The sequence below is a fragment of the Haliaeetus albicilla genome, chromosome 13 (assembly GCF_947461875.1).
Source record: "Haliaeetus albicilla chromosome 13, bHalAlb1.1, whole genome shotgun sequence".
NCBI lineage: Eukaryota > Metazoa > Chordata > Aves > Accipitriformes > Accipitridae > Haliaeetus > Haliaeetus albicilla.
The window spans coordinates 21,094,130-21,120,811 of record NC_091495.1 but is presented as its reverse complement, the minus strand read 5'-3'; the positions used below and the strand labels follow the sequence as shown (position 1 = coordinate 21,120,811).

Below are 26,682 nucleotides of genomic sequence, written 5' to 3'. Positions count from 1 at the left end.
TATAAGGGCAATCTAGACAAACAGCTGTTATGTAGGCATCTACACTTAGATGTCTAAATGTGATCAGGGACACTCCATTGTGTATATCTGATTTCCTTCCCAGGAACATGGTACTTCCTCTACAAATCTGTGCAATCTTTTTTTCATTATTGTTTGCATCTGTACTTCAACATTTTATTTGCGATGTAAAGGAAAGTCAGGTTTTGCAAAGCCTAGAAAAATTTTGTTTCAGGGTGTCTTTTACATGCCCTGTGTCCAACTGTTACATGAATGAAATTTCTTGTTTCTATTTTCTCCTCACTTCCACACTGGAATATTATTTTTAATTATGTATACATCGAGATGCATCTTTTTTCTATTTTTATTTACAACAAAAGCTGTTTTGTTCAAACTGCTATTGCTATTCATGTTTATTTCTTTATACAAGATTCAGATGATAATTTCTCCTCTCCAGAAGATTCCTAGCTTGTGTCATTGAAGAAGGGAATATTACTTACCTTTTATTCTGCTCCTTTGAGGTTATTTTTCAAAAACTGTTCTCTGCTTTTCCCCAAAGTTTGCATATTGCCTTCTTTTTTGAATTGTTTCTATTTTTGTTTAGATTTGGAGAAAGACCATTCATTTTGATAATTCTGTAATATTTTATAATTTAACTGATGTAATAATCATGGGACCTATTCCTTCCACATAGAATAGTCTGACAACAGCATTGGAAAAACAGTACTTGCAGTGTGAAGAAGAAGGTTCACTTCTCTCTTATCACTAGTTGTTAGATCAGTGAGACCCGGAGTACGGGTTACAACCATGAGTATGTCATCCAAATGAGGAATGAAGCCATGAGTCCAAGAGAAATTTGATTTTATCCAACTTTTCTGCTCATATGTGGTCTTGAATAAATCTGTCATTCTTTAAATGGGGTCATAAATGGAAAAAAGCTTGAGAGTTTTGAATTTAAAGTCAAGGGTTATTAAAAACAATGAAAAGTCCCACCATTCTTAGATTCAGAAGCAGAAATTATATCCTCTGAGAAGCAAACTGCCAGTAGGATTTCTTCTATTTTTTCTGATTTATAGTCTTTATAATTGCATCCACAAACAGTTTATGTTGAAATGCTGCAGTATCCAGCTTCTGTAGTCTTGCAATACCATCTCCAAAGCTTAGATGCTTTAGGAGTTTATGTGTTCTAGCCTGTGGCACAATCCTTGGTTTCATGTCTTATGTAGTTATGTATGACAAAGTAATAGAAGGAGATGGGTGTTGTATGAAGGTTGAAAAGTAAAAAGTACATGCAAAATCATGCTTTGAGTCAGTATAAGTTTATGTGTCAGACTCATGCTGTATATTCCTTTTGTAGCTGATTCCATAAGGTAAAAGTAGGCAAAGCCAGCACTGCAGTACCAACACATACACTGTTATGTTTTCTTTCTTACTGCCTCTCATAGCTCTATGCCACTAGATAGCATTGTAACAAAAGTACTCCTATAATTCTGCTTGTGTTGAAGGACTGACGTGGTCTACTATCTTCTACCATCAAATGCCACATGAATTTAATTCACTCTTTTATATTGACTCAGAACATAAATTTACGTTAGTACTGCCCATGCTGTACTATGGAATAGAAGGTTTTAATCTCCAACATTGTAAATCTAGCAGCTTTTATCATTAATGCTGAAATACCTCAAAGCAGAATGAATTTACTTATCAATAAAGGGGCAGCTTGCAGAGTTATGCCTCTACCTTTTCGTTCTTCTGCATTCCACTTTTAAGAAGTAACTAACTGAGGGAAATCTTCTTCCTTGTTACAAAACTTTCGTTGCTTCTTCCCAGCAAATAGCTGTTTAGAAGTCCTTATCAGGCATATGCCATTTTCTTCCCTTTCCTCAGAATACCTAGAAATCGTATGATAGGTTTTTCTGCCATCTCACATTCTCAGCTTGCAGAACTCCTTCTAAGCCCTGAATTAGAAAAACAGCAAGTGTAGAGGTAACAGGTGTGTAGAGGGAATTTCATATTCTTTACAACCATGGAAAACCAGATGTTGTTCACAATCAGTGTGTTCAGCTTGGTGCAGGATGCAAAGGAAAACAATTTCTGTTGGGAGTTTTGATTTAACCTGATGACACAGCATGTTTTTTCTCAACTTTCAAGATGTGTGTTCTACAAAGTATCATTTAACTATTAAAAAATCCTGTGTAATTTATAACATATTTCTTATCCTCTCAGATACCAAAGTAATACAGCAGCTGATGTTCTAGATACTATTACCAATATTCAGCCTAAAGAAAGTGATGCAGGACCTGGAGAAACTCGTGAAGCAATTGTTTATCGTTTAGCTGAAGACATGCTAGAGAAACTTCCTCCAGATTACATACCTCATGAGGCAAGCTAATCTTATTTGTTTTCTTACTGTTCTCTCTGTTGAGTTTTCACATAAGACATTCCAAAAAAGAAACCCTGAACTGTAAAGAAAGTTCATATAGCTTGTAGCAGATTTAAGCAAGAACCAACATCTTTATCGCTATCAGTGTGAATCAATATGAGGCTTTTTTATTTAAAATAAAGACATCTAACAATTGATCATGGAGATATGTCATGGAGACTATGCTTGGATTTCCAAAGCTGCATGTGAAAACACGGAAAAACATTAGCCTTGACATTTTGTGACAGCAGTCTCCTGTGCCTTCTGAGTGAAGTCCTATTCTAGCAAAATCATGAGTAATTGGGTAGCATCAGACAAAAAATAAAAGTAAAAATAAAAACTGCAACAGTTTTAAGGGGGTAAATGTTAGTTAAATAATGTGAAGTACAAGTCTGCTATTCACTTTTCTGAACACAAGTTAAGATATCATATATGACAACATTTCAACAATTCAGATTTAACTAAATTCCTTCTGTGTTCCTATATTTTAGGTAAAAGCTCGTTTAATTAAAATAGGACTACTTAATTCTATGAATATTTTTCTTCGGCAAGAAATTGACCGAATGCAAAAAGTGATCACAATACTTCGCAACAGTTTGAATGATCTTAAATTAGCTATAGAAGGAACTATTGTTATGAGTGAGGCAAGTAAAGCATATTTACTATGTATGGAATACTATATTTTAAAATATTACCTTGATTGCTTTAGTTCATGTATTGTAATTTCATTCCTTCAGAATCTGAGAGATGCACTTGATAATATATATGATGCTCGAATTCCTCAAGAATGGAAAAGAGTATCTTGGGATTCTTCAACACTTGGCTTCTGGTTTACTGAACTTTTGGAAAGAAATACTCAATTCTCTACTTGGATATATGAAGGAAGACCAAATGTGTTTTGGATAACCGGATTCTTTAATCCACAAGGTAAGGGTACTGAAAAGACTTGAGTAATAATGTATTTAATCATAATTTAATGGTTTTTACTACATATCTAATTTAATATTACACCTAGAAAAGATGTTTTAGAATTCAAGATGATAAATGGCTTCAAAAAAGAGATTAAAGTCATGTAAAACAGGTCCAATGGTAGTAATAAACATGACTGTCCAAACTTAACCTTCAGGTTGAGAGGTCCCTAAACTCCAGATTACCAGAATCCAGAAGAACATAGATGGGAAAGAATTTATGTGTCATTTTGCCTGTTGTAATATTATTTCATTAAGCATCCGCTTTTGTCTAGTGTGAGAGACAGGATGCTTGTACAGATGGTCTTTTAGTCTGACCCATAAACACAGGTTTTATATTACAAGAAGGAAAACATGTAGTTAACAAAAAAAATGCTTTATCTGGTTGACATATTGTAGTATGATATGATACAGCTTCTAAAGAAAATACACTTAATGGTAATGATACAGCTTTTAAAGAAAATATTCTTTTCCTGTGGTTTCAAACTGTTTAACTCATTCCAAACTATAAAACTGCAAGTATGGAAGAGCTTTAATCTAGAGCAAGGTATTATTTATATGCTGTACAGTAGCAACAGAAAGACTTTTTTTACAGTAAGAGCAATGATTCACTAGAACAACCTCCCAGGGACATGGTAGAGTCCCTGTTGCTGGAGGTTTTCAAGATGCAGTTGGACAGGGTGCTAGATAATCTCATCTAGGCTCCCCTTCCCAGAAAGGTTGGACCAGGTGATCTTTTGAGCTCTCTTCCAACCTGGGGTGTTCTATGATTCTATGAACATGCAACCATATCAGAATTTATCATAGTTACCTATCTTTCACAGAGAATCACCAAACTGTAGTTTTCACAGTGTTTCTCTTTCACAGGTTATTTAATGAACAGTTTGTTCAAATTCATGAAAGATATACTGCAAAGTACAAGTAAACATTATCTATCATTACCTGTTATAGCTCGATATTTTTATCATTCATAGGAAAGAAGAAGAAAAACAAATTGTAACCATCTCCAAGAGTAACAAAACCTGTTACCTTATTAGATGCATGTTCATAGAAGAATCTCATTTAGCCTACACAACTGCCCATACAAAATTCTCATGGGAAACTTCTATGTAATGTAAGCTATGAGGTGGTTTTTTTCATTAGGATTAACTTCTGAAATACTTGAATATTTTATGAGTTATCTTCACTTTGTGATGCTTCTATTCTTACTGGTCTTTCTGTGACCAGGACTGTAAAAAGTACTAATGTCAAAGTCTTTTTTGGAGTTGCTCTTACAAACAGTTGAGGTGCCTGGAGCACATCCAAATTATCATTAAAAGACGGTATTGAGATGCCAGTCAAAACATCATTCCATTTGTATCATAAATGGCACAGCTGGTAAGCGTACTGATCTCTGGTGATTCAAGAGCAGCACTCATGGTGGTGTAGAAGATGATAATGGACCAGATTCTTTTGACCAACAAAAATATTTAGCCTAATAGCAAACAAACCTGAGACACAGATGATCTTGAACTTGATTGCTTCAACCTCTGTGTTCCAAAAAAAATACTCCTGTAGATGGAGAAACAAGTCTGCTAAGCGCGAAAGTTGGGCTACAGCTAGGGGTGAGGTAAGTATGGTTACTGTATTCGTAATACTGCTCACCAGGAAATGCTACGTAAATCAAATCATACAGTAAAATTTAAAAATTGACTGGTGTGAGGCAAATCAGAAATTGGACTATGCTGTGCTGCCATTGCAGGAAAATCTAGACTGATTGCACTGGTGAATCAAGCTCTAAATCTACCAGCATTGGCAAATACATTATAATGTTAAAACGCGAGGAGTGTATTTTATCAGTTTAGTGGAAAAATCTAAAAGTATCACCAATAATTGCATTTAAACCTGTTGTGATTTTTTAGCATTACCAGTGTTTGTCTCCTATAAATTATCATTATTAACGGAGAATGTATGTTAATGGTGGTACAATATTCCATTCAGTAGACATGGTACTTGGAATGAACAGGCTTATGAAAAACCAAATATAATATTATAGAGATAAAATTAATTTTTAGCAAAATTTAGAAGCCTAAATAACACTGTTTTATTTTTATCAGAATATATAGTATTTGAGAAATGAATACATGTTCATTTCAAGTACTACATTAACTGTATTTACATCACCTAAGAATATTTTAGCTGTGACAAATATCTTAGCTTCTAATTGGCTTTGGCCTAATTAGCATGTTAAACCACTTCTTAAATCTAAAAATGCTGTCTTTTACTGCATGCCTATGTACTTTCGTTATTTCCCCCGTCTGGTCAGTATTTCATTTGGTGGTTTCTCGTCCTTGTAGATACTTTGACAGCCCACAAAATGCTAGTCTTCTTTTCCTTTATGCCCTATCAAGAAGGAACTGATGCCTTTTCATCTTTAAGTCTTTACAGTAATCACTCTTAAGTATGCAGTCCTCTATTGTTAAATTTTCTGTCTTCGCCTCAATCTCTTTGACAACTCCAAGTAGTTCTTCATCTGGTAGCATAAAATAGCAGCTATTGGGTTTTTGGTGAGTGCATTGTCATCTTCTGAGACACTTACACAGAAGCAACCAGGTATTTGCTACAAGTGTTTCATTTTTGTAGCTTTTCCCTTTGTAACATATCCAAACCTCTTGGCTGCCCAGATGTTTGTCATCTTGTGCTTGTGCTCTTCAGCCCTTTACCTCTCAAACCTTTTTTATTGGAAATCTCTGTAAAGTCTGTTCAAAACAATACTCAAAATATCACCTAACTTGCTCCTTGATTGTGTCATCCTCTACCTTCATTTCTGTCTAGGACTCCATTTTCTTCACTAACAAAACATACATTTTTCATCCTCTGTAGGCACTGCCTTGTCTAGATTCTTCTTTTTTTTTTTTATTATCACATTCAGACACACCTTTTCTGCTTTCCATCAGTGAAATTTATTTTATTTTGCTACTTCTTTCATTAAAAAAAAAAAATTGCCTTTTTCCTACATTGCCTTTACATCAATACCAGCTCACAAAATTGATATCTTGTCTGTCTTCAAATTCCTTCTTGAAACACACCTCTGCCATGGATCCTGTAGTTGATTGCCTAATGATAATTTGTAAGTCAGTATCCTGAGCAAATATTTGTTAACTGAATACATCAGTAGCAAAAAAACCTGTATATTATTTTATGTGCTGTTTAAAAATATTTTTCTCAGTGTAATGCATTCTGTGCCGCTTCTGTCATTTGTTCCTATTTTGGCCCAAAGCAAAGTTTGCTATCATTACTCAGGGGGCTCATTTTCAATAGAACTCTCAATATCTGTCTCTAACATTCAGTGCAGAACCATGCAGATAACTGAGCAAGATGTTTTTTGTCATGTGAGATAGATACTAAATCTCGGGCTTAATTTCTCAAGGATTCCTGACAGCAATGAGACAAGAAGCAACTCGAGCGCATAAAGGCTGGGCTTTAGATACCGTTACAATACATAATGAAGTGCTGAAGCAAAACAAAGAAGAAATCACAGCACCTCCTTCTGTATGTATGACATGCAAAGATATTTCAGTATTTATATTGTGCTAGAGGAAAAAGTTACTATTGTCTTCACCTCACTGTTTTTGCTCAGCATAGAAGATAAAAAGTATGAATATTTTAATTTTTTTTTATTTTGCAGTTACAAAAACATTTTATTAAAAGAACCATTTAATTGTACCACCTCTTGATTTTTGGAATTTATAGCAAACTTTAGATCAAATTTTATAGTGTACAGACTTTATTAAACAACTTCTATTGCCATCCCTTTCAGTAGCATTGTCTTCTGAAAAAGGGTGATATTATAGTTTAAAACTAAATAGTTTGAAAAGATTCAATGTCAGATATTTTTTACTACAAATCATACATTCTTTTTAATGTTTTAAGCTAATTCCTCATTTTACAAAACAGGTGCTTTATTTTGTGTGATGTATCTGTTTACTCTCCACACAGGAAGGAGTATATATCTATGGGTTATACTTGGAAGGTGCAGGCTGGGACAGACGAAATAGCAAACTCATTGAATCTACACCAAAGATTCTTTTTGTCCAGCTGCCTGTGGTGCATATATTTGCTGTTAATACAACCAGTCCTAAGGATCCCAAGCTCTATGTTTGTCCTCTTTACAAGAAGCCCAAGAGAACAGATCTGAACTATATTACTGTGATCTATTTAAGGACACTAGTGTCTCCAGACCACTGGATATTGAGAGGAGTGGCTCTCCTGTGTGACATCAAGTAAATTGCTTTTCATACCATAACAGAAAGAGAATATATGGCATATGTAACCAATCACATGTGTAATTCTTCTACTGCTTTTTATTTGGTGGCCATTGATCATTATATTAGAACTTTCATTTCAGTCTTGGCTTAATGATTTTTTTTTCTCTGCTTCCAGTAAATTCAGTTTGTCATGGCTATTTGGTCATTGTTTTAAAGTAAAATTTTCAAAATAAGTTCACTGATTGTAGTCTTTGATGTTTCTATTATATTACTTTAAAAAAGGAATATTTACTTTAATAATAGAATTAATGTAAAATAAAATGTTGTTAAACCTTAAAAAAAAGAAAAACTTAGCCTTTTCTCATTCTTTTTCTCATATAGAGCTTTTAGCTTGTGTTTCAGTGACATATGATGACAACAGAAGACAATATAGAACATAATAAAATTTAAGTTCTCCTAGATACAAGTTCTGAAATATTCTTGGATTCTGCATGATATATACATTATTTTCTTTGACTCTGCAGGAAAAGTTTAAGACAGAAAAGTATATTTCATCCATATTTTTTGCTTGGGGTTTCTCAGGGTTCATTTGTTCTTGTTAAACTACATACATTAAGCAAAACTACACCAGGAATGTTTGTGTCTGGAATACCTGACAGAGACCAGTACGTTCTCTGTCCAGTTTAGCTGCATAGGAACATAGCTACAGAAGTAGAACAGTGCCAACTACTTAATATGGATGGTTTTGTAATTAAAATAGAGAATCAGATTATCCACAAGTACAATTATTTTCCTGCATCTCATCTTAACTCTAAAATATAGGCTGGAATCCTTGGAGTGGCTATCACAGCATTATTCTGTGATAAACCTGATAAACATCCATGAATTTTCCAGACATAATTAGTATTAAACTAATTCTATGCATGTCATACTAAACAAGATATGCAGTCTACACTATCTCTTTAATAATCTGCATAAAATTTGTTTTTCCTTCAGATAACTTTATTTGGCAACACAGGTTTTCACTTACACCCTATGACTGGCCTATGTTCTTTCTTCTGCAGTTTAAGAGTGATCAAATGCATCTGTTGTGGCAAAGTGCAGCTACTACTTGATGAAGTCCTGGAGCATCTGATGGGATGGTAAAAGGGTTAGAGAATTCCTTGAGTGAGAATCCTACAGCTTTCTGTTGGAAGTCAGCGTCCCAGGATATTCTCTTGCAGAAACGCTGTGGCATATAGGAAATAACAATACATAGACACAAAATGATGAGCAGAGTAATGAAAAGGAAGATCTCCAAGTGCAATTAAGTAAAACTTTTCTTATGTCTCTCCTCTGTGCACTTTGTTAGATCCAAATAAAACAAACCAGCTAAGGTGTTAGATAAAAATACACAGAAATTGTAAAAGTTAAAAGTTGTACCACAGAACTACATTTGCAAAGGAGGAAAAAAAAAAATCTGACTGTGCAATTGCAAGAGATTTTGCTCCAAGTAATCAAAAAAATAACAGTACTTGTGGTGGGTGGAACCTGACCAGCAGCTAAGTACCTGCCCAGTTGCTTGTTCACTCTCCCCTGTGCCAGCAGGATGGGGGAAAGAATTGGAAGAGCAGAAGCTGAAAACACATGGGTTGAGGTGAAGACAGTTCAATAAGTGAAGCAAAGCTGCACACACAAGCAAAGCAAATTAAGGAATTTATTTACTGCTTCCCACTCGCAGGCAGATGTTTAGCCTCTTCCTGAGAAGAAGGGCTTCAGCACACATAACGATTATTTGGGAAGGCAAATGCAATAAGCCCAAATGTCTCCCTTCCTTCTCTTTCCCCAAGCCTTTGGTGCTGAACATGACATCATATGGTATGGAATATCCCTTTGGACAGTTTGGGTCAGCTGTCCTGGCTTTTTCCCCTCCCACGTTCTTGCACACTCCTAGTCTACTTGCTGCAGGGGCAGAGAGGGAAAAAGTTCATATCCAAAAAAACAGCGCAACAACTATAGTGTATTCATTCCTAAAGTTCTTTTCCTGGTCTGGCCTTTCAGCTTAATTACAATGGGGAAACAACGTGTAACCCTGTGAATGCCTCCACAGGTGGAAGATGTGCATTGCCACATTTACAAGTGAAAGTCTCTACCGGGAAAAAAACAGGGAAGGCACAAATTAATACTGTGCTGAGTTACATAACTTACACTGAAGAGGATTTTATTCTCCATCCCGCATAATATCAAGAATAGAGATGAATAGTATAGAATCATAGAATCATTTAGGTTGGAAAAGACTTTCAAGATCATTGAGTCCAACCATCATCCATGCCCACTAAACCATGTTATGGAGTACCTTGTCTACGTGCTTTCTGAATACCTCCAGGGATGGTGACTCCACCACTTCCCTGGCAGCCTGTTCCAATGCCTGACAACCCTTTCAGTAAAGAAATTTTTCCTAATATCCAACCTAAACCTCTCCTGCTGCAACTTGAGGCCATTTCCTCTCATCCTATTCCAGCCACCTCACTACAACCTCCTTTCAGGTAGTTGTAGAGAGCGATAAGGTCTCCCCTCAGCCTCCTCTTCTCTAGACTAAACAACCTCAGTTCCCTCAGCCGCTCCTCATAAGACTTAGTGCTCCAGGCCCCTCACCAACTTGGTTGCCCTTCTCTGGACACACTCCAGCACCTCAATGTCTTTCCTGTAGTGAGGGGCCCAAAACTGAACACAGTACTCGAGGTGCGGCCTCACTAGTGCCAAGTACAGGGGAACAACCACCTCCCTGCTCCTGCTGGCCACACTATTTCTGATGCAGGCCAGGATGCTGTTGGCCGCCTTGGCCACCTGGGCACACTGCTGGCTCATATTCAGCTGGCTGTCAACCAGCACACCCAGGTCTTTCTCTGCCAGGCAGCTTTCCAGCCACTCTTCCCCAAGCCTGTAGTGCTGCATGGGGTTGTTGTGACCAAAGTGCAGGACCTGGCACTTGGCCTTGTTGAACTTCATACAACTGGTCTTGGCCCATTGATCCAGCCTGTCCAGATCCCTCTGTAGAGCCTTCCTAACCTCGAGCAGATCAACCCTCCCTCCCAGCTTGGTGTTATCCACAAACTTGCTGAGGGTGCACTCGATCCCCTCGTCCAGATCACTGATAAAGATATTAAACAGAACAGGGCCCAGTACTGAGCCCTGGGGAACACCACTTGTGACCTGCTGCCAACTGGATTTCACCCCATTCACCACAACCCTCTAGGCTCGTCCATCCAGCCAGTTTTTCACCCAGTGAAGAGTACACTTGTCCAAGCCATGAGCCGCCAGCTTCTCAAGGAGTATGCCATGAGAGACAGTGTCAAAGGCCTTACTGAAATCGAGGAAGATAACATCCACAGCCTCTCCCTCATCCACTAGGCGGGTCAACTGGTCATAGAAGATCAGGTTGGTCAAGCACAACCTGCCTTTTTGTAAACCGATGCTGACTGGGCCTGATCCCCTTCTTACCCTGGACTTGCCATGTGAGTCCTCTCAAGACAAATTGTTCCATAATCTTCCCCAATACCGAGGTCAGGTTGACAGGCCTGTAGTTCCCCAGATCCTCCCTCTGACCCTTCTTGTAAATGGGCATCACATTGGCAAGCCTCCAGTCCTCTGGGACCTCCCCTGTGGACCAGGATTGCTGATAAATGATGGAGAGTGGCTTGGCAAGCTCCTCCACCAGCTCCCTCAGTACTCTTGGAAGGATCCCATCTGGTCCCATAGACTTGTGAGTGTCCAGATGGCATAGGAGGTCACTAACTATTTCCTCCTGCATTAAGGGGGGTATATTTTGCTCTCCTTCCTTGCCTTCCAGCTCAGGGGGCAGAGTACCCTGAGGATAACTGATCTCCCTATTAAAGACTGAGGCAAAGAAGGCATTAAATACCTCAGCCTTTTCCTCATCTCTGGTGGCAATGTTCCCCTCTGTATCCATTAAAGGATAGATATTCTCCTTGGCTCTCTTTTTATTAACATATTTGTAAAAACATTTTTTGTTGTATTTTACGGTAGTGGCCAGACTGAGTTCTAGCTGAGCTCTTGCCTTTCTAATTTCCTCTCTGCATGACCTAACAAGATCCCTGTACTCTTCCTGAGTTGCCTGCCCTTTCTTCCAAAGATGGTAAACAAAGATGGCATATTGTTGATCTCAACTATTTCATATACGCATCAGATTCTTGAGAGCACCTCTGTCTTCTGTTTGTCAGAGTCAGAGTCCAATCACCATTTCCCATCTTCTCTAAGCCTGTCTAGGGGTTTGTTCCATTCTGTTTCCTCAATACCGTGGATTAGTTCATTACTTCCAGGTTACAATGTATGTTAATTTCCATACAGTTTTTCAGTTAGTTTGTGGAAATAATCTATGTTTTGTGACCACAACAATCTACTATGTATTCATAAGGCTCCTTTTTTCTCTCTGCATGCTTTAAGAATATTCATGAAGTATTTTTCTGTCCTAGTCATATGTGGGATAGTATTCTTACACTTAATTTGTTTACAGACAGCTCTTCAAACAACTAATGAGGTGCAGTTAATTATTTGAATCACCACAAATTGTTCCTTCCAACTGCTGTAATCTATAGGAGTTCAAGACCTCAGTTTAAGACCTTTCACTCCCCGGAATGCTCTATACATCCAGCATATTGTAACAAGCATTCAAATTCCTACATTAACTCTAACATAGTTTTTTTCAAGTTACTGATCAAGTTACTTCCTGAACCTTTTTATGCTCATCTGACATTCAAGATACTGCTGTTCAAGTTGTGAGACAGTATTGTGGGGCCTGAATTGGCAAAGACAAGAATGCTCTGTCAGCAAAACACAAATATTTAACAGATTATCAAAAAACTGGATTATCCATTACAAATGCTTGAAATATGACATTTAACTAGTCTCTCTGACAGCAGGGGTCTAACTCATGAAGATCTGCCTTTGAGAATGTAAAGAACATGTCCAGAATTAGATTAGAAGGGTGCATCCGTAGTCTGTATTATTCATTCCTCGCTCTTTGGAACGAGAAGAATCACCCAGAAGGATTTTCCTACCCACTTCCTCTGATTTTCAGAGGTAAGTTCAAGCGGGTGAGACAAAGGAAGGCACACTCTTTCTGACTGCTTTAGAGTGGACACATTAATTGGGAGTGATTGATCTGCCAGTATGTCAAGATACTCACTTTTCGAGTGATTGTTCTTAGGTGGTGATTCATGAGAAGTCTGGAGCATGGCTGTATGATGAGCTTTTTTATATATATATATATATATATATAAAATGGGTAGAATGGGTGGAGTTAATAAAAACTATGTGTCCTGGTTTCAGCTGGGATGTAGTTAACTGTCTTCCTAGTAGCTGGTACAGTGCTATGTTTTGAGTTCAGTATGTGAAGAATGTTGATAACACTGATGTTTTCAGTTGTTGCTCAGTAGTGTTTAGACTATAGTCAAGGATTTTTTCAGCTTCTCATGCCCAGCCAGGGCACCTGACCCAAACTGGCCAAGGGTGTATTCCATACCATGTGACGTCCCATCTAGTTTAGGAACTGGGAAGGGGGGGGCAGGGAATCGCCGCTCGGGGACTGGCTGGGTGTCGGTCAGCAGGTGGTGAGCAATTGCCCTGCGCATTATTTGTACATTCCAATCCTTTTATTACTACTGTTGTCATTTTATTAGTGTTATCATTATCATTATTAGTTTCTTCTTTTCTGTTCTATTAAACCATTCTTATCTCAACCCACAAGTTTTACTTCTTTTTTCCCGATTTTCTCCCCCATCCCACTGGATGGGGGGGGAGTGAGTGAGCGGCTGCATGGTGCTTAGTTGCTGGATGGGGTTAAACCACGACACTATGGAAAAGAGCTTGCAAATGGGTGGGGCGGGGGCGTGTGTGGCACGTGGAGGGATGGATTTGTTTTCTGGTCAGGTTGCTAAATCTCACAAAACCACTGACTGGAATGAGTTTGTTCCAAGAAGATAACATTTCAGCTAAACTTTAACTTAAAAGATTTGTTAATTCCACAGAATAATTTTCTTCATCCACACCCTCTGTTTCTGCCTCTAGATTCTGGTTGATTGTAACTAAAGTTTGTTCAGCAAAGATTCAGAATATTCATATGTTATGGAAAGACCTACAGTTTTCTTGTTCAGCAATCTCATTCACTGACCATATCTATTCTTAGTATTTAAACTAATTCATTATTTTTTGATAGTCTGGAAGAACATTGGCAGGAGTATGTACGTGTAATTCTGTTGACACAAGTACTGAAAATTAAATGTGTGGAATATGCAAGCTGCAGTTTTAAGTATATTGATGTTTCTGCTGATTTTTAAATATTTGAGTGTAATTACACAGCTATAACAAGTCTTTTGATCAGATTTCTTCAGAAGCCGCTGCTATTATTTATACTTCTAGGGCAGATATCACACATACAGATAAACTGTCTGCAACTTCCTGCATATATTCACTAATCACTAATTCCTCCTACCAGTGTTTATATTTGATATTTAGATTAGTCAAGTGGTTGTTCAAGAGGCTAGCTAATTAAAACTCCTAATATTAATTTCTCAAAATCTGCTGGCTACTCACCAAAGTGGGATTTCTGTGAACAGATACTCAAGGGCCTTACAGACATGGTAATACAGAGAACTGCATTAAACATATAATTGCCCTTTGCCCTTGCAGCTTCAGATGACTTACAAGCAGGCTGCTGTATAGTGATGGAAATAAATGATGGTTAGGGTTACCCTCTTTTGGGGGGGGAGGGGATGTTTATGATGTGAAAAGCTATGGCTTCAAAAGACACTGTGTTTAACAGTTTGTGATCTCCTTCTCACTGGACACATGAGCACAGAAAAGTAAAATTACTGTAAGGTAAATGGAAAGGATTCAACCTACATATTTACAATCTAGAGAATTTAATCCAAACAGTACCTTTCTCTCCCTCTTTAGTCATAGTCATGATAGCACATGGGAAACCCATGAAACAGGTTCCCCATCTCACTCATTCATCCAGGGAATATTATTTGATACAAAATACTAGACTATAAAATATCACCTCTTTCTTAAGAGACACATCCTGTCCCTCTTCAAAGGATATTTTTCTCAAAAACCCACCAGATGCTGCAGACAAGCAACTAAATGCTTGTCTGGGCATTTGGGAAGCCTTTTACTGAGGGAATCCAGGTCCTACCTACTAGACATCTAACAGCAGAGTAGATGATAGATAGAAATCATCTCTGTTGCTTTGGAAAAGACCAGCATTATGTTCGTTGCACAAGACGTATATCGAACTGCACAAGGCAGTTTTCCTTTTCTGTACCAAGGTTTCCCTTGGTGAGAAGATATTGAATGGAGTGATTTTGTTGCCGAAATCCAGAATAAAACTCCTTAACAGCAATGTGAAGTTAAGAAGCAGGCACTTCGTTTATTGCAGCGCTGGATGCATGGGGGATAGTTCCACCAAGCGTGCATACCACAGCTTTAGCACTAACAGGTTATATAGAATGACTAATTGCATATTAATCAGATTAATATACATATACATAAAATGGTTGCAACTGATTATCCTAGTACTGCCTACATCCAATCATGCGCAATGAAGGATCCATTTAAGTCAAAGGGCTGCTTTTGCGACCACCGACCCATCTGAAGTTCTTGCTGGCTGTCCTTGAAGTCTTTGTTCTTGTCCTTGTTCTTTGATCTTGAAGCTTAGTGCAATTTCTGTCACATGTGATCAATTTCAACATTGTTCTCCTCTAGTGTACAGGAACATCTAGTCATAAGAGCAAAGAACTGCAAAACTTATGAGTAAATACTAGTTAATCACTTAACTACACTCTTGTAATTATCTCTATTAGCTAGTCTCCTGGCTAAACTTTTGTCTATTGTTTCAATCATAATGTTAGTTCTTAAACACAAAATTTTGGCAGAAAATATATGAGGTTTCTATGGTTATACCCATCCTGATTCATTGTACCTAACACAATTCCAATTCCCTATAGTTACAATTTTAACCCGTAAGTACAAAACTGATTTTTGTATTGTAACAATTTCCAAATAATTTCCTCACAGAAAAAAGCTACCACTACAGAAGAGGGAGTAAGGAGAGTAATATTTCTGTCAATTTTACTTAATAATTTGACTTGACTCTTTCCTTCCTTTGTTCTGTGATTCATAGCTTCCTACTTTCTTCTTGTGAAAAACAGTGAGAGAAATTGAATGCTTTACTGAGTATTTATATATGCTTTACTGTTCATCCTAACAGCCTTCTATAGTCCAAAATACAATTCTTAATAAAGCATTCTTGAACAGAGGATTTTTAATTAGGAAATTTGAATTAGGAGTCAGGGATTGTGGTAAGAAATTCAAACTGTAATAAAAAAAGTTGTTTCCTATTATATTACATGACTGTAAATAACCTTTACATTTCTATACTTCTAAGATTTTTAAATATAGGAATGTCTGGGTCAGATTCACAAATGACTCTACACAGGGTCATGTGAATCTTTCAACAACATTTTACAGAAAAGATTTAAAACAATTTCTTCTTTATAAGACAGAGAATGTAAGCTTTGTATTGAAATTAAATACCTATCCAAATCATTCCCTCCATACAATCATTACATAGAATAAATTCCACAAGACAGCTAGACCCCAAAAGTAGATACAGCTATTACAGTTCCTTATGTAGTTTACAAAACTTCAGTTAAAAAAAATCTTTGCACTCATTTCTTTCTTGTCATCAAGAAATATATAGCCCAAAGTGTACAAGCCATACTGACAGCTGAAAAATGGAGCTGTCCATTTCGCTTAAGCACTACTCATTCTTTTTGTATATTTACATACAACCAGGCCCTTACATCTGGAACTGCAAACTAGCAACAACTTATGTTCATTCATTCTTAGTCTGCATCTATAATACTACACATCATAGAAAACTGGGTGATTTCAACCCCTGCACTCCAGCACTGCATAGCTACCATGAGACATTTCATGTACTGAGCACATTCTCCTACATGTGGGCAAGTAACTTAAGTAACAGAACAATTAGCGCTTATAAACACTAAACTAAAAATAATGAGATTTAATGCATAAATGTGTACTATGGCCTGTAACCAGAAGAAGCTCTCCTCCTTCCTAATGCACTACACTTCTAAAAGTTTTCTACATTGATCTGTCATATAAGTATTTGCTGTAGCCATGTTCTACTGCAGAATACTGTAAGACCATTTTAAGCATTACTAAGATGTGTAAATTACCCACTTCCCAAAGTCCAGGTTTCAAGGTACAATTCAGATGGTTTAGTTTCTCCAAAGATATTGAAGTATATAGCTCCAAGACATGATCTCCCTTCTAAACACTAATGTGCTCGTAATCACAGTTGTAGCTTATGTGTTTGTAACTCTCATTTGCATAATACTGCTCAGAACTACCTTTTTTTTTTTTACTCCAGGAGATCTACAGAAGGATTCAGCTTTGATGAACTTTTATTTCAGTTAAGTAGGTATCTATATGAATTAAAATTCTACAAACACCATCCACATTCAATGATTCAATGCTAAAATTCTTCTGCTTCTTTTCCTAAACACATATTTCAAATTTCTAAGTGATTTATTTGAGTAACGTCATAGGTGCTGATCCTCATCTCAGACACTTTAACTTTTATTGAGCATGGAAAGATCTTTACTGACAGTTCCTCTTGGCTTTGTAAAGAAAAAAAAAGAGCCAAAGTGTATTCACTGCTGTGGCACACTACAATTACAAAACACAAGAGTAAATAGCTAACAGCCTTTTAGGCACATGGGAAACTCTTATACAGTCACTGTACAGGGCCGCAACTCCTCCATTTTTCATATAAATCCTGAGTTTAGGTAAAACACTTCATTCTCCAAATCTCAGCAACCCTGTACCCTGCAACTTCAAATATACATATACAAGGTAGAAAGGAATAAAACTTCACTAAGAGTTTAGATCTATTTGCACTGTGGTTGTTTTCAAGAATTGTATGTCTTTATCCCATAAACAAACTTATTATAAAAGATGATGTTAATAAAAGCAAATAATTAATGGTCACGGAGAAGCACAAAGTGCATAACTTGCACTGAAAACTGATAACATGCTTTAGGATACTGCCTAAGGCAGCTTAGGAAAATGTCTGTTACTCAGCAAATGTCACAGCAGAAACACACAGTTTCTCCAGGAAACAGATTTTTCTCTTTAGAAAGTTTCAGAGACAAAGCATTCAGTCTCATGTGGGACAGGGGTGTTACTTTCTGCATATATGAAGCTAGTGGTCATAGTCTTCAGGTAGCAGAGAGCCCAAACCCTTGCAAAGGCTTTGTCTCTCACCCATGGGAACATCCCATAGCAAGCCACTGGCTACACTGTTTCCACAGAAAAGGATTAACAGGGGAAGTTATTAAAAGAGACCCTGAGCTTTTTCAAAATGCAGTTTTGCCCTCAAAATATAGTAAATTGCATTAATAATGCTCAACGGTCATTGGAGTACAATAATTCCTGTGTTGCAGTGTAACTGCAAGGTACCTTCTCCTTAACATATCTGAGAGGCTTGGTCCAGCCTCAAGGTAAAGGAACAAGACAGAAGTTACAAAGTCCTGCATTTTAAATAGCATTTGCAGTCCTTCAGCTACAGAAAAAGAGGTGGTTGCCACAACAAACAAAATTCTTAAGTCGAACAAAGCTTCTTCAACTCATTGCATTGTATTTTTCAAACTGAAAGGGCCCCATCTCCTTTCAAATTTGGATAGTGTCATTTTAATACTTCACTTGGCTATTTTCAAACTGTTCTTTTCTTACATTAACACTGATTAAAAATCAATTTAAATTTTAGCATTAATAAAGCCATGAATATCTATAACAAAAATCCAGCAGACCCAAGTTTTAGAGACAACTTTCATCAGTATTTTCCCCCAAAAAAGATTTTAATTCATTGGACAAATACCTTTCCATCTCTAGGAGAATGACCTCTCTTTTATTACAGTGATTTAAGTCAACAGGATTTGTTCAGTCTTCTGAAATTTGATAATAGCTTCTTAACAGGCACAATGAAAATGTGCCCTTTTAGAGTTTTCTCTGATCCATGTTTTTTCCCCTCCAAAAACATTCATGTAGATAACACTAGTGTATGATGTCATCATACCTAAAGAGTTATCTTTGATTATTTCTGGAAAGCAGAATTATTCCAAAGTAATACCTCTGCTTCCAAAGTGATATATGTCACCCTCATAGCCCTGATAAGGCTTTTCATCAGAGACATGAGCCTGTTAAGCTCTTGCAAAAGCAGCTGGTCCTCTGCTATGCACAGGTGCTGAGAGTCATCTTAGGAGCAGATGTCCTAACTGGAAAACTTAATGTGCCTGTGCAGAAACAATAAAAAGCAGTAGAGATGTGCATGTGAAGTAGATGCACCCTGCTAAGGCTGGTGGTGCTACCCAGGTGGAAGAGGTTTCTTTCCCTTTATTTAAACATTTCTGTTGCCTGGCCTGAAGGAAGCTGGATGATATTTTGCCCAGTTGCCCAGTGTTTTTCTTGTTTTATTGAAAGCAGATGTAACATGCATGGTCTTCAGGTGCCAGGAGGTAAGGCCAGCCCATAAGCATTTCCAAAAGGGATCAGGTGTTGGGCTTCAAGTAAAATACTCCTGTGAGGTGGAACCAGGCTTGGGTAGGGTCCTCTCTTAGCCTTTCAGGGGAGTCAAACAACATAAAATAGTTGATTAGCAGCCGTTAGTTTTCCTAGTCACATTTCTCAGCGGTCTGGTATTGCAGACGTTCTCTGGTTGCTTCCTTCAAGGATGTGTGATAACTGCAGGTAACAGAAATGTAGTTTTTTAACAAAAGTTTCTTATACCTATGTGTAATTTGCCTTACTACCCCCCCCCCCAAAATATAGATTCAGGCAAAATAAGCAGGCTTTTCTGTGTCTCATCATCTTCATCCCTTTGAGGCAAACATTAGGTATAGGTTTAAATCTTTTAAATCCAGGGGATCAGTGATTTCCTTAAAAAACACAGGGTGTTTTCATTGTTCCAGGTGGCATTGCTGTGGCTGAACATGCTTTTTCAATTGGATCTTTATTCTTCATTCCTTCTCACTGTTCCCTAAGTCTTCAGCAATGTCTGTAGCAGACATAATTATTCTACAGTAACAACACATTTATTTTTCTGGGATAGTAAAAAAATTAATCTCAATGAGCAACATAAAAAACATCACCTGAGGCAGACATTAGGGGTTTCAACAAACTTGGGGTGTTTGGGGATAATCTCTTTTAACTACCCAAAATGTATGTTCTTTCATTCTTCTTTGTGAGTAATTTTTTTTTTTTCCTTCAACCTTTGTTTTCTCTCACTTCGGAAAACTTGAAGGAAATATCTTTTCAGTCCTCAGTCAACCAAAACACCGTGGCAACTTCTTTCTGCCTGGAGTTAGCTGTTGAGATGTAACTGCTGTCCTGGCTGTTCACATGCTGAGGAATTTAATGATTTCATGACCACACATCATCGATGCTCTGACTAGTTACATTCCCAAAGCATCAGCCTGGTGCTGTGTTGTATTTGAAATTAATACACATCATTAATATTTAAGCTATTAACTTCTTTATATTCCAGTAGCATCTAACAGACCAAGGTGAAATCTTTTCCCCAGTTCCCAGTTCAATTTTGAGCTTTCCTTCTAAATCTGTTAGGTTCTGTATGCTTTCTCCTTCCAGATTCTAGTGTATAATCTCAGCAAATATATGTGACTTAGTGAAGGTTTAGTTTTAGTAGTCAGTGCAAAGTGAATAAATAAGGACAATAATATGAACCTAGTACAAAGCAGATTCAGAGCCGTCTTTTGCTAGGCAAGCAAGTATTCCAAGTCCTCCAAATTTACGCATCACGCTACTGCTAGGGCTGACCTGTGCCCCGACTTCAACTTAGAAACCAACCTCTGATCTGACGTGCAGCTCTGCAAATTCATGTTATAAATGGGTAATTGCATTTACTGTTATTAAAAACTAATAATACTCGGACGTCACAAACAGCATGAAGGCCACCAAGATGTCCAAGCCTGGACAAAGGCAGAGCAAAATTAAAAAAAAAAAAAGAAGTTGAAAAGGTGAGGGACATGATCGCAAAGGCGCTTTCTCGGCTTTTTTTTTTGATTTTTCCTTCCCCTCCCCGAAACAGCCCTTCGCGCTGACGACACCAGCAACCAACCCGTCCGCCCTGCGCGCCGCGGAGCGACCCCCGGAGCCCCCGCCCGCGGCGGCTCCCCATCCCCGCCGGGCTGGGCCGGGGCCGCACCGCACCTGGGCCAGCGCCGGCCCCGGCTCCAGCGCCGGCCCCGGCCCCGTCCCCGCCTCCGCTACAAAAGCGGCCGCCGGAGCACCCGCCGCCGCCGCGCTGCTGTCCCTCGCAGTGGAGCCTCCGCGGGGAGCGGGAGCCGGAGCCTCAGCCTCGCCGGTCCCCCGCGCATGGGGGCCGCCCCGGACATGCCCTTCTCCCCGCCGGCAGTGCCGCTCGGCTTCGCTCTCCTGTTGCTGGCAGCCGCGGGAAGGTCCCTCCCCGTGAGGCGGGTGAGTGCCGCGGCGGTGCCGGCGCCGTCTGCCCCACTTGCGCGGCCGCGCTGGGCGGCTGCGGCTGCGCGGGCGCCCGGCCCGGCGGGTCCCCCCGCCGTTCCCCGGCCCGGCGTCCCGCGGTTGTTCCGCGCCGTCAGCGCTGGGCAGGCGGCGGCGGGGGCCGCTCTCCGCCGCGGTTTTCCGCGCCGCGGAGCGGGATGCGGCCGCGGGGGAGCCGCGGAAGGGCTGGGGCCGCCGCCCCGGGTGCGCCTCGAGGACGATTAAGAAGTTAAACCCGTTACTTTTTGGGTGTCCGCGCCAACAGCAGCTTGCAGCAGCACGAGCGGCCGCCGGGGCCGGTGCGCGGAGACGTTCCGCGCGTGGGACCCGGCGTAGCTGCTGCGCCCGTCGTGTGCGCCCCCGCGGAGGGTCGGGGCGGGAGGGCGAGTTCGAGTTGAAGGCGAGCGGAGGGGGGGGAAAGGAGCGGGGACGCTGCTGCTGGGAGGACGGCGCCCTCGAGGTAGCGCTTCCCCTCCTCACCCACAGGCAATAATACGCTCGCTTGTAATGTCAAACAAACGTGGGGTCGTGGCGGGGAGAGAGCCTTTCACTGAAACCGAGCCGAGGGGACGAGGCGGTGCGGGACGCCCCGCCGGAGGCGAACAGCCGGCTCGGCCAAGGTCTGCCCCGGGCGGCCCGCCTGAGCGCTGCCTCCCTGGAACTCCGGGCGAATTACTCTAACGCTTCCTCCGGCAGTGCCCAGGTGAAATAACTGAGGCCATGGGGTTTTCCTCTTGCGCGGGAGCCGTGGGCGCGGTGGAGCTGCCAGCCCTGCCCGAGGTGTTCCGTGGAAGAGCCTGGAGCAGCAGCAGCAGCCGGCGCGGGAGCTGGGCTGTGTAGCGCTCACAGGGCGCGAGGGTGGGTAAACAAAGAGTAATTGCTGTGAAGAGCAACGAGAGGCGGTGGGGAAGAGGGAGGCAGGGAAGGCTAACTGCGGTTTGGCGGGGTTGGGGACAGAGAAGGACAGGAGTGACTGGTGAGAGGGTGGAGGCGACACGAGAAGAGCCCTTACTGTAAGGAGGGCAAGGGCAGACTTGAAGCTGAGGCTGTGGGCTGCAGAGGTGAAGGAAGGGGTGGTGAAGCTGATGATGGACCAAGTTTACTGTCTGTGCAGCTTCTTTACAGTTCCTAAAAGTTTCTGAGGTTACTAGTTTATACAGAAAAGCACTAAGATGATCTGTTCAGTTCCCAACTAGGTCTAAGTCTGTAGGGTAGTCTCAGGTATTGGCTTCCGGGGTTTGTTTTTTTTTTTTGCAGTTTTGTTTTTCCTTGTTATGGGCAACAGGCACAAGTTGCATCAGGGAAAGTTCCAGTCAGGAGAATCTCTGCATCGTAAAGATGATTGCATGCTGAAATGGGGGCCCAGAGAGGCTGGGGGGCCTCCATCTGTGGAGGCATTTGTAATTTGTCAGGGTAAGGCACTGAGCAGCTTGAGCTTGTACCAGTGAGCAAACTAATGATGGGGCTGCTAGAGGCAGAGAATCAAAGTGAAGTACTTTTCCTAGCAAAGGGGTCTCTTTTAGCTGGACGCAGAGCTGGGGGAAGGTGAGAAGAAAGAGGCTTCTCTGGTCTCAAGGCTATGGTTGCCCTTTGGCTTCAGTCTTGCAAAAAACCGAGTACTTTTATAGCCTCTTCTGACACTAGAGGGTCTTATCTGACAACTTGTCTAGAGCAGTGATTGTGCTTGTTATATGCTGAGAAGATGTACAAAATACTCTGCTCAATCCTAAGTATACAAAAGCATGGGAATTGTGCTGGTGGGAGTCTTTTTTCAGGTTCACTTCAGAATAGTGTTAAAGGTAATATTTAAAGTAAACTGAAAATAGCACTGCCTAGGCAGTAGTGGATAGTAAAATCTAATCAGCTGCAAGATCTTCTGGTTTAAATGGGCAAGACAGGTGTGAGAAGAGGGTAGAATGATTTGGTAGGGAGTTGGGGAGGAAGTATTTTACTGGTGCTGTCACTACTGTTTTCCTTTGGCCTTCCTCTCCCTCCCCCTAACCCCTCAAACAAGCGAGAAAGGGCAAAGAGAGAAGAGAAAGCTGAGAATGTACATAGAAGGAAGAAAAAGTTTAAGTCCAGAGTTTTTATCTGAGGTGGTTCTACTTATTTGCCGTCATTTTAAATGCAGAGTGACTGGAAATTGCTTAGTAAGTGTCTAGATCTTACTGTGTTGAGGGTAGTAAAATGACCAAGAGCTGGTAGCACATGGCTGCATTGCAGAATCTTATTACTAATGACAAGCCTGTGTCCTTTCCCTGCTTGGCCTTGAGCAGCAATGTCCTGCTGCTGACAGAGCTGACACGCAGCTGGCCACTGGTTCCCTACCATCCAGTCCTCTCTTGGGTTTGGATTTCAGATCCCAGTTTTCTATGTAGTACTTATGCTCAAAGGTTTGATAAGATAATCTTGAAGAAAGTAGTTTAAATGTCAGTGAAGAGCAGACAGGAGCTGTGCCATAGTTCTTAATTGGGGGTTCTGTTCTTCAGACTACCCCGGTGCTTTTGTTCCACCAGCTAAAATGTGAATAATACAGACTCCTGCATGGAAGTACACACAGTTGAATTCAGTGGAAAGATTACAAATCTTTTGCTCTCCTCAGTTCTTATTTCTGAAGTGCTCTTGTATGGGAATAGAAAAGTACATCAGTATCAACATTAATTAGAGCGTAAAGGCATTTAGGTATGTGTATGTTATTAGCACTCTCGATTACTATTGTGTTATTCAGTCTTATTTAGACACAGTTGTTAGTCTGTTCTCCAAACCAACAGTCAGCATGACTTCTTAGGTTGCAGGTGTTGCATATAGTTAGGTGTTGCAGGTTGCATATTGTTATGGCTACTTGCTCACCCTTCTGAAGCCTGCCATGCCTGCTTTTATAGTTCTGCAGCATCTGCTTCTTTAACCATGGGTAATCCAGGATCAGGTATTTGTCTCTGAGAGTACTAGCTTTGAATCCTGGTAAGCCACGATGAAAAGATGCTATGTGAGGGGGTGGTTTTGAATGCCTCATTAGTCTGCTGTGCTCTGCCCATGACAGCACAGAGATCTCTGTGAGTTTGAATGTCCCAGCACAAGCTTGCAGGACCATGCCTGTTTTGACTCCTCCTTCTGTTGCATGCCCTAACGCTGAGAGAACTGAACTAAGGCTCCTGACTACCGCTGTCCTGTAGATTTGTGTTCTTTAGGAGTCATTAGGGTGGGCAAATGTCTACAGAGCTTGGCTGAAAAACAAATAGAAAAGTGACCTGGCAACTAGTGACTTCATGCAGAAGCAAGGGTGGGGGGTTGGACTGCATCTTGTTTAGTTGGGTCTTCACCTGGGCAAAAATTCCTCCATACTTAGACTGGCTGCAAGTTCTTAGTTATTTTTTTTTCTTTCTCCATTTTCTGCTCCCAAAAGCTAGCATAGAGCTGGTTTTCTTGTTTCTGAAAATCAAAACGTGCTAGACCAGTCTGAGCAGCACTTACTGGGAGTGGTATAGAAAGCAGTGGAGGAAAAGGTGAACACTCAAGGTCTGACATTGTGCCACCTTGCTGTAGTTATTATTGAAGGCATCTTGGCTGGCTTCTAGGTAATGAGCTTCTTTCCCAGGAATATGGCCAGGTTCTTAAAAAATTTAATATTTGTAGGCCACTTGAATTCATAACTATTTTAGTATGGTATAAAACTTTGAATTACTTAATAGTACAATCATCTAAATTCATACAGATTAAAACACTGTCCCAAATGACTAAAACCTTTATGTATTCATAAAATAATGGGGGGGAGGGGGTGTTGTTTGTTGGGTTCTTTTTAGAAAGAACTCTGACTTTCTGTGAACTTTATAAAGCTGGTCACAGTGCGTGTGTTATAAAGCCAAATGACCTAACACAGCAAATCTGATTATACAAGCTAAAAAGAAGATACTTATTTGTTATAATATCCCAAATCTAATTGGGGGGGGACGGACGGACACGATAACATTTCAGGCTTAAGAAGGCTAGGATATCAGATCTCCAAGGGCCAAAGGAAGGGTCTGTATTTCACACAGCAGAACAATGACTTGGGTCTTGGCATTGTTGTAAAGCTTGAGTGTCTGGTCCAGGCATGTTTAAGTTAGTGAAACAGTTGTCAAATCTTTCTACCTTCCCCATATTTCTAGTGCCATTGCTGCCCCCCCCCGCCCCCCAAACTAAGCAGCAGTCTGAAAGAGTTTGGACAAAAGTATTTGAGGTAAAGTATAGGCAGATACAGCTGGGCATGGAAGGACATGTTTCATGGCTGTACCAGCAGTGCCGCACGTTTAGCTCTGTTCTGTGAGAAGAAAAACTCACATTCTTGAAGTGACGGAGATTTGCAAAACTAAAACTCCTGCTCTCTGAAAGTTGTAGCTCTGTAGCTGCAATAAAATTCAGTGGAACTGAGCCTGACATACAAAGCATAAACAGTTGTCATCCAGCTGTCAAACAGATTTTTAAAGGTATTGTGTCATACCCTGTTTCTGTTAGCTTGTCAAACTAAATTGAGCTTTAATTTGCTGTGTTGATTGATCACCAGTTACTTGAGAGGACAAACCAGGAGGAGCCGTTATCTCTGAAATCACAGGGCCTTCACTAGTTTATAACTTGGAGAAGTCCTTTGGAAAACTGATTGTTTCCTTCTGCAGTGCTGTAGTGGAATGAAAGCTATTATCTTTGCATTCGGCTTCTTTCATTAAAAGCTTTTGTATTTCTTTCTCTGTGGTAAACCAGCATATGTACTGCCACCAAGGCTGTCTGCTCAAGTTTCCTTGGTGCAGTGCATCAGTTCTATTAGTTTCTGTCTTAACAAAAGTAAGTTTACACAATAGCAGATATGTCCTTGCTGTGGAAAAAAGTTGTCTGCTCAGTAGATAAGAGACCTTCTATTTAAGCCCTACAATGTTGTTTTCTTGTCCGGCTGAATTAAAACATTGAGCAGGAACTCCTTTAATTAAATCAAATCTTCCTAACCTAGCTACCCAAGAAAAGACCAAGTTTAATGCTTGCATCCAGTGCTTCCCATCAGAAGAGGGATAGGGTAAACAGTACCTAGGGATCTCTAGCTTGCCAAACTGAAGGTAGTCCCTTCAAATGTCATAGTTTTATACAAAATGCAGCAAATTTGAACTTACGATAGGTGAATTTATAGTTTGCTGCTGGTGGCTGAATACTGTTCTTTGATGCCTGTTTTTGTTCAGTAATGGAAACTGGTATTTATAAATTGCAACTACATTGGCCTATGATCTGCTGCATTCCAGTGATCCTTTGGTGTGAACATGGAGGAGCTTATGAAATGTGTGTCAATCTTCACAGGTAGGAGGAGAATCTCCAGGCAAAGTTGCATCATCATAATCTGTGGTTTGTAAGCATAAGTGTGGAAAGTCCACCTCTTCCACTGCTGAAGGAAGGCAGATGACTCTTA

General features: G+C 40.1%; 2 protein-coding genes across 2 annotated transcripts in view; both read left to right on the top strand.

Annotated features, from left to right (window-relative positions):
- DNAH8 (dynein axonemal heavy chain 8) overlaps positions 1 to 8,292 on the top strand; it is a 158,301-nt gene extending 150,009 nt beyond the window's left edge. Inside the window, exons 85-89 of the mRNA XM_069800374.1 lie at positions 2,224 to 2,380; positions 2,911 to 3,063; positions 3,157 to 3,346; positions 6,797 to 6,918; positions 7,366 to 8,292. Coding sequence (XP_069656475.1) covers positions 2,224 to 2,380; positions 2,911 to 3,063; positions 3,157 to 3,346; positions 6,797 to 6,918; positions 7,366 to 7,653 — 910 coding nt within the window. The 3' untranslated portion in view covers positions 7,654 to 8,292. The remainder of the gene's footprint in view (positions 1 to 2,223; positions 2,381 to 2,910; positions 3,064 to 3,156; positions 3,347 to 6,796; positions 6,919 to 7,365) is intronic.
- Positions 8,293 to 20,591: 12,299 nt separating this feature from the next.
- Positions 20,592 to 26,682, top strand: part of GLP1R (glucagon like peptide 1 receptor) — an 85,416-nt gene continuing 79,325 nt past the window's right edge. The window contains exon 1 of the mRNA XM_069800373.1: positions 20,592 to 21,215. Coding sequence (XP_069656474.1) covers positions 21,114 to 21,215 — 102 coding nt within the window. The 5' untranslated portion in view covers positions 20,592 to 21,113. The remainder of the gene's footprint in view (positions 21,216 to 26,682) is intronic.